Source organism: Rhagoletis pomonella, unplaced genomic scaffold (genome assembly GCF_013731165.1).
Source record: "Rhagoletis pomonella isolate Grant_MI unplaced genomic scaffold, Rhpom_1.0 Rhpom_scaffold_00015, whole genome shotgun sequence".
Classification (NCBI taxonomy): domain Eukaryota; kingdom Metazoa; phylum Arthropoda; class Insecta; order Diptera; family Tephritidae; genus Rhagoletis; species Rhagoletis pomonella.
In genome coordinates this window covers 1,770,219-1,778,876 of record NW_023458569.1, presented here as the reverse complement: position 1 = coordinate 1,778,876, position 8,658 = coordinate 1,770,219, and the positions used below count along the sequence as shown (strand labels likewise).

Genomic DNA, 8,658 nt, shown 5'->3' with positions numbered 1-8,658 from the left:
TTATATCTGAACAATCAGTTGTATTAGAGCTATATGTTATAGTAACCCGATCTTTGTAACTTTCACTCTAAGTTTTCTTTTGATAATGGGTGGAAGTATTGCAAAATTTCATGTTCCTAGCTGCATAAATGGAGAAGTTATAACGAAAAATCTCATATCTGAACAATCAGTTGTATGGGAGCTATATGTTATAGTGGTCCGATTCTTCCGGTTCCGACAAATGATTAATACATTATAAAAATACACTCACCTACCAAATTTGATCCGGATATCTCGAAAACTGAGAGACTAGATTGCGTACAAACAGACGGACAGACAGACAGACAGACAGACAGACAGACATGGCTAAATAGACTCAGCTCGCCGTCCTGATTATTTAAGTTACATTTTAATGGGTATATCTCTTCTTATTCTGGTACTTACAAACATCGAACCAAACAAGGCGAATTTTTACAAGGTGGTGTTGATGGCGAATTAAATTTTCGCCGCGGTACTACTGAATGTCAAAATGATGTGTTTGTTGAAAACAAGGCGAATTCATTTTACAACAAACACATCATTTTGACATTAAGACGTACCTCGGCGAAAATCTAAATTCGCCATCAACACCACCTTGTATAAATTCGCCTTGGGACCAAAGTTATAATACCATTTCATGCTCATGAAAGGTATAAAAAGAGAAGACAGAATAGAGAGAAATATGTATGTGGTTTGTTGATGCTCTCTAAACACAAACGCGTGAAAGGCCAACGGTTTAGCAAAGCGTGGTATTGTTGATCAACTTAATACTTTATTTAAACATAAGGGTTGCTCACAGTTCGAGTGTGTTATCTTGTTAAAGTTGCCACCTTTTAACTTTAGAAGTAAACTGTGAATACCCTAACAATGTTTTTTGCTATGTGGTAATCACGAAAATAAACAAAATAAAATTATAGTGTAAAAATCTAAAACCTCGCTATTAAAATTTCCATTCGTACTGTCATCTGGTTACTTTAAGAATGGAAGTTTAAAGCAATTCTCATTCATCCTGTCATCAGGGTAGCTACTCTGTAATGCGATGCGATAGCCAAATACGTCGTAAGAAATACGTTGTGGCGACTGCCTATCGCATCGCACTTCTTTTTCGCATCGCATTATAGAGTAGCCCCCGAGGTATGTAACTTGAGAATGGAAATCCCTGCATCTTTTAGGCGCATCAATATTACATAGTTACATCCCGAGCTAATAAAAGCAAGGTAAAATAGAATGACATTGTACAACATGGCCATTAGCGTTGCGACAAGTTGTACAACTTGCCTGAAAATCAAAATTGTTTGATCTTTCATAGAACCAAGACACAATTTCATTCTACAGGCCCACAAACTTTGTAATCTAGGGCAGAATATCACCAAGTTTATGGCTTTCTTTAAGAAACACCGAGACCAAAATTTCAACTGCTCCGATAACACTACCTTATTTGAATTCGCTTTGGTATAAACGTGCAGTGTTGTTAGAGCTGATTACATTTTTTTCGTTTGTACTACATACATATGTACCATGATTCAATAACACAAGGTTATGTAATTTGTGACAGCTCAAATTTGTCACTCCTTTATCTAGATTTGTATTTTGGATGTAGGAGAAAGGGGAAGAATGTGGTCGCCTTTTACGAAAACGGTAGTAGAAAGGTACTAAAAAAGTGCGCAAAGTATACAGTTAGAAGTAAAATGTGTATTATGAGACACTTCATGTCACCGCGGCCACCTCTGTGCGCGACCACTCAGGATTTGGATGAAAGTTGAAGAGATTGAAAGTCTAGGTGACATGAATATACGTGTAGCATATTTTGCCGATATGACGTAGGGTTGCCAATTTACACGGAACTTAGGCTTTAATTGTACGTTTTTTACATTAATGTGCAACGTATAAAAAACAAAAAACAAAATAAGTAAACATTTTACTTTCTGATTTTTTTTGATTATAGCATTTTTTTAATTTTAATTTTTACATAAAAACATTTTTTATAATGTAAACTTTAAGTACCCAAATGGGCTACTTATGCGTTTGGATTCAAGCTCGTCTAACACTCGAGTAATATGATAAATAGACATTGAAATTTTATGAAATTGTATATTTTTGAAAAAGGAAAGGTGTGTAAAAAACAAAAACAATATGAATAAATGATATTAACTTTACTATAAGTATTGTTGATGTTGCGGTTTCATTGCAAAAGAATATTAGACGTCCAATGATAGCTTCAAGGTTAGTCCTTTTATTAAAACAAGAAAAAGGAAAGATGTGTAAAAAAATAAACCTAATGAGTAATAAAATTATAGCTTAAAAGAAAACCAATAGCACGCTTTTTTACAAAAAGAACTAAAAAGAAAACAATTATTTATTGATTTAAAGATTCGTTAAATAAGGATATGAAGTTCCCTAAGTTGATGTTATTTAACCTTTTAAACTAGCTTAAAGTAGGATTAAAGTAATTGGCGAGTAGTCATAGTCGAAATAAAGTCCACTGAAGGGGTAGTTGCAGTTATTTTTTACAGGCATCCCATTGGAAACATACAGCACCCCATTGGTAGAGGGCATCGGGTGTACGTATTTGTTGTAACATCAGGAGTTGAAGACTTGCTCAAGCTGCTAGTCTCTTAAAATTTCCTCCAATCAGGTCGTAAGCAGATTTCCCATGCGAACTTGCGACAATGTTCAATTCTGCCATTTCCTTGAAGGGATTTTTATGATTTCAGACTTTTAGTAAAGTTAATATGATTTATTCATATTGTGTTTGTTTTTTACACACCTTTCCTCTTTCAAAAATATAAATTTCATAAAATTTCAATGTCTATTTATCATATTGCTCGAGCGTTATACGATTTAGAGTCCAAAAGCATAAGTAGCCCATTACGCCCATTTGGGTACTTAAAGTTGACATTATAGACAATGTTTTAATGCAAAAATAAAAAATTTTTAAATGATGTAATCAAAAAAATAAAAAATAAAAATGTTTACTTAATTCTTTTGTTTTTTGTGCGTTGTACATTAATGTAAAAAATGTACAATTAAAGCCTATAATAAGACGGAAGAAATACATTTCTTTTCAGTAAGTTTCGCTAAAAGGTTTCCAAGATACAGCACTTCAAAAAAAGGTATGTATGACGTTTTCTTAAAATTTAAGTTCCGTGTAAATAGGCAACCCTACGTCATATCGGCAAAATACCTTCAATCTCTTCAACTTTCATCCAAATCCTGAGTGGTCGCGCACAGAGGTGGCCGCGGTGACATGAAATGCCTCTTATTAATTCTATGTGAATTTGCTATATATTTGGTGTTTTAATGGAAATACTAAACAAAACGTAAAAATATAGATTTTTAATTTAAGTTTTCGTCATTTCCTGGAACAAATCTAGGATACCGACCGCTCAGCTATGCAAAAACGAAAAAAGCAGGTCAATAGAACTTTTTACGCTCATTTCAACCATGCCAAAATTATTTAGCGCAAGTATAATATAAAGACGTTTTAGAAGGGTAATTATTAATATCTTATGAACCACACAACCGATTAATTTTTTTGATTGATTTTTTTTTTATATATTAAAGCCAAAACCACTACAAAAAGCGAACAAATGTTATTTTTTCATGAAATAACCTTTTTTGAAAAAAGATGCATGATTAATGGTAAAGAAATTTATATTATTTAGAAAGTACAAGCTATTATCTTTAACCCATTAATGCCTGCCCATAGACCCGCTGGTACGATTTTGATGAAATTTTTAAATATGTGCCTGGGAGGCCATAGAAGTTGATAGAAAAAAATAAAAAATTTTTACATGCGAACACACCTTAGATATGACATGGGTATTTAAATACCCGACAGGCATTAACATTAACTTTGAAATAACTCCAAAAAAACACCATTGGCTATTGTTTTGACGTTTTGTGCATTATTGACATTTGCCAAATGTTTTTTTATGCACCATCATCCCACATGTAAAAAAAAATACTTATAGTGATATAAAAAGGTAAAATAAACAAGAAAAAAGTGATAAGAAATAAATTGGCTGATTATAAACAATTGTAAGTACACATGATCTTTTTTCGTTATATTTTATGTAAAATTATAAATATAGGTCTCAATATATTATAGAAGATTCAGAATGATTCGTCGGCAGAAAGTTCTCACTGCTATCGAGCTGCAAGCTATTTTAGATAGTTGGTCTGATGGAGATAGTGATGGAGAGGATAACTTTGTCCAACACGCAGACGCCGTTGATATTATCATAACGCCACCCGATGTTCTGAGTGACAATGAGGAATTGGATGACAATATTCAATTGTTGCGCGATGACCCGGAGCTGCCTCATGAGATTGCAGGGCAATTTGAAATTCAATGCGTTTACGATGACAGCAACGAGCACTTGCCATCGGGTTGTGATGGTGATACCGTAAATGAACCCGATTTTGAACAAGAAGAAGAAGATGATACACCGGTGGCCTCGACATCTAGTGGTCGTGGTCGCAAATCAACGCTTAAATCAAGTAAGCCACCTAAGCGACCCAGAATCGAAGAGGGCATGAAACCAAAATGGTCTCGGTCGCAAAATTATCAATTCACTAAGATTCCATTCGATGATTCGGCCACTTCACACAAAGCGTTGTATGAGAAAATTGGTGACATGAATCCAGTGCAGCTTTGGGAAATGTTCATCGATGAGGAGGTGTTAAACCTGTTGGTTACTTCAACCAACAATATGCTGCGACCAAAAATTGTCCTTCGTTCATAACATCAATTAGCGAAATGAAAACGTTTTTGGGCGTGTTGTATATAACCGGTTACCATACATTGCCGCAAATACATAGTTATTGGTCAAATCGAGAATCATTAGGATGCGCCCTAATAAAAGAATGTATTTCAAGAGACAGATTCAAACGAATCAAACAGTTCTTTCACGTGTGTGACAACTCAGCATTGGATATGAAAAACAAATTTGCAAAAGTCGCACCATTGAATGACTTATTGAACAAAAAATTTCTTCAATTTGGTGTTTTCTCTCACAACCTTTCCATTGATGAACAAATGATTGCCTACTACGGCCGACATTCGTGCAAAATGTTCATCAAGGGAAAACCAATTCGTTTCGGGTACAAGTATTGGTGTTTGGCTTCGTCAGAAGGCTACTTGTATCAACTACTTCCATACGCTGGTGCATCAGAACAGGAGGACCCAGGTTTCGGACTGGGAGAACGTGTTGTGCTATCACTTCTTTCACATCTGGAGGCCACCGCCAAGCACACGGTTACCTTTGACAACTTCTTTACAAGTCACAAACTTATGACTCGTTTGTCGAACGATGGATTCTTCGCTTTGGGAACTGTTCGTGATAATCGGACCAATCATGCCCCATTAATGAACATCAAGGAAATGAAAAAGAAGCCTCGCGGGACGTCTGACTTTCGTTTCGACACGAACAATTCTATTTTGGCGGTGCGTTGGAATGATAATGCGGTAAGTTATATGTGCAAAGAAACATTTCAATTTGACTATCGGTTCATTTTGATCTTTACGTCCATCGTTGATGTGTTCTTCATTCATTCTTATCTTTTCAGGTCGTGACCTTATTATCGAATTTCCTAAGCCATACACCAATGGTCCGCGCGCAACGGTATGATCGAAAGCAACGGAAAATGGTTACTATTTAGCAGCCGTATTTGGTCAACGAATACAATCATCTTATGGGAGGTGTGGACCTTTTTGACAATGCAATGAATAATTATCGAATTCGGATTCGGGGAAAAAAGTGGTATTGGCCATTAATAACAAATGCGTTTGACGCGGCTATGGTAAATGCATGGAAGTTACATTGCTTCTGTCGCAAGTATGACAAGAAGCCACCGATGTCTCAATATGAATTTCGAGTGGAGGTGTGTGAATCGATTATGATCAAGTCCAGTTATCATCATCCGGGTAGAACGTCGGCTTCCGGGGCACAACTGGCAATGCGTTACGACCGTATGGATCATTTCATCGGAAAACTTAATACTCGTCATCGTTGTCCGCAATGCGGTGGCAAAACTGAATATGGTTGCTTGAAGTGCCAAGTGAACTTGCATCCCGCTCCTTGCTTTCTGGATTACCACAACGGCGTTGAACCAGATAAGAAAAAGATTGCCAAGGCTAAGTAATCTATTTCTTATAAATATAATAATTTCTCAGTAAAATAAAAAAAAATTCTATTTAATTATGCGTTTTATTCACTGCAAATTAAATGTTTCCATATAGGAAAAAAAAGACATTTTGTGTACCCACATTGGACTGTCGGGTATTTAAATACCCATTTTCATTTAACCAGGTGTAACGGCCAGGTGTGTTGAGATATCTCTATAGCGTTTTTTTCATTACATGAAGGACACCTGAAGCTATCTGGTAAGGTGAGCTTTTTTCGTTTTTCCCATTTCCCTATATTTGGGAGCGCTTTTCCTAAGCATTTTCCGATAAAAAAAAACCTCGATTTTTGGCTTAAAAAAAAAAAGTTTTTAACGAAAACAATATACTGACATAATTTTATTTTTTAAGGCCCATTCTTCCTCTTCAATCAAAAAAAAATATAACTTCGATATCTCTTTCCTAGCCCGAGCTAGAATTTATTTAGTGACACCACTTTCTTGGGTATTTAAATACCCATTAGGCAGGAATGGGTTAATTCGATATACATATTTTATCATGATCTACTTTTGGGTTTTAAGAATTAACTGATAGTAAAAAATATAAATAAACAAAGCAAATAAACCTCTTTTATCTTCTTTGTTTTTTACCTGCGCCAAATAAAAATATCGTTGAAATCAGCGTAAAAAGTTCTATCATGCGGCACTTTTGGTTATTTTATAGCTAAACGGTCGCTACTCTAGACTTGTTCCAGAAAATTACGCAAACGAAGTTGATGTTAACGAATACCTAGTATGAAGAATTTTTGGTTTTACTACTAATATAACTAGAAACTGTAGAGTGAGCAACCTTCTGCGCAAGTAAAGGAGCCGATTGTATGTGTGGGAGCGAGAAGACTGTTTTATGAGAAAACCTTTCTATTATTGAATCATGCCCCAGTAAGAACCCTATCTGTTAACTAATGCGTTATATACGCCTACAAAAAGTTTGTGTGAGAAATTCAAAAACTTTCCATCATTTTACATAGGGCTCCTGGAGAAATCTAACGCATAATCGTTTCACGTGTGAGCAGTTTTCTCTTTCTTTTATACGGAATTCGCTATTATATTATCCTATATATAGTGGTCTCTTTTCAATCAAATATTATTATGCGATTAATAACGTATTATATAACGCAAAGAATGGCATATGGATATCGCTAATATGCAAATGTGTTGGTTTTTATTGACAATTTTGTAAGTGTATTGGAGAATGCGTTAGGTCGTTCTTGCTGGGGCATATGTACATATATTCATAAATACAAACATATGTATGTAGCTACTCGTACGCATCAGTGATCGGACTTCTACCACATTGTGGTAGATCTGCCACTTTTTTGAGCATCTACCACACAAGGTCTGAAATCTACCACATATTCGCATTTTTGAGTAGTTTTATTTTTGCTCGACATAATTTTCTTAAGTTTAAAAGCAAAAATTGTCCAACACTAAACTTTAACAACAGGCCGAATGGGATTATAAAATAAACTGTAAAATATTCACTTTTCTCAACATTCAATTTTTCGACAGGAAACGTGGTTTTATTGTGTTAAATTGCAAAATATATGATTTATAAAAATAATTAATAGCGAAAATGTTAAAAAACGGCGATTTTTGTGAAAGTATTAGCAAATTTCAGTGCATCTAAAGTTCCTAAAGCGTTGTTTACTTTTACTTAAAAATTGTCAAAATCGGCAAATCCCAAGTAGCGGTTTCTGGAACGTGCCACATTTGTTCGCTACATCGTGATGTGATAAAAAGAAAAACTGTTCAAAATATGTTGGAAAAAAATCTTGATATGGAGGGAACTGCTTTACACGTTCAAGGAAAAAAATTGCCAAAACTCAACGCAATTTTTAGCAACTTCAATCTTGCACTTAATTATACTAAAATTATTTTTTTTTAGAGTCTAATTAAAATGTTTGCAATTTATGTGAAACCTTGCAGAATTTTTTAATTTTTGTATTTTTTTGAAATCTACCACATTTTTTTCAGATTCTACCACACAATTTTTTAAGTCCGATCACTGGTACGCATGCTCTTTGCAACATTGATGTCCATAAATACATACATACACAGTGGCGTAGCCAGGATTTGGCTTTGGGGGAAAAAATTTCCATCGATAACTTAAATTTGTGACACACAATGGCTAGAGGCGTCGCCTGAGTGCATTCTTTCATATATTTATGTATGTGCCAGTTTTACCGTTATATCGCACACCGTCTTCAAAAGAGTCACAACTCAAAATAATACGTTTGTCAGAAAATGCGAAAAAGTATTTCTTATCACATGATAATCATATGAGCAAGGGCGACTTTACCTTAGGTTTTTTTAAACAAATTATAACAAAAAATTGCTCCAGCTTTTGCTGAAAGGTAAATAAAAGCTCTGCGTACATATTTAGCGCATAATCTCAAAAATGCCAAATTTATATCTGAACAATCAGTTGTATTAGAGCTATATGTTATAGTAACC

At 34.8% G+C, this 8,658-nt stretch overlaps 1 protein-coding gene across 1 annotated transcript; it reads left to right on the top strand.

Annotated features, from left to right (window-relative positions):
- The first annotated feature begins 4,887 nt into the window (after positions 1-4,887).
- On the top strand, positions 4,888-6,190 carry LOC118749372 (piggyBac transposable element-derived protein 3-like). The gene is made up of 2 exons (XM_036484171.1): positions 4,888-5,488; positions 5,590-6,190. Exons 1-2 carry the CDS (start codon positions 4,958-4,960, stop codon positions 5,680-5,682), a joined length of 624 nt encoding a protein of 207 aa, XP_036340064.1. The 5' UTR covers positions 4,888-4,957; the 3' UTR covers positions 5,683-6,190.
- The last annotated feature ends 2,468 nt before the right edge of the window (positions 6,191-8,658 follow it).

What these genes read in the sequence shown, in the direction of transcription:
- LOC118749372 (XM_036484171.1), top strand. Translation starts at nt 4,958, where the DNA reads ATGAAAAACAAATTTGCAAAAGTCGCACCATTGAATGACTTATTGAAC. An exon ending in TGCGTTGGAATGATAATGCG is followed by an intron (nt 5,489 to 5,589) that starts GTAAGTTATATG and finishes TTATCTTTTCAG; the next exon opens with GTCGTGACCTTATTATCGAA.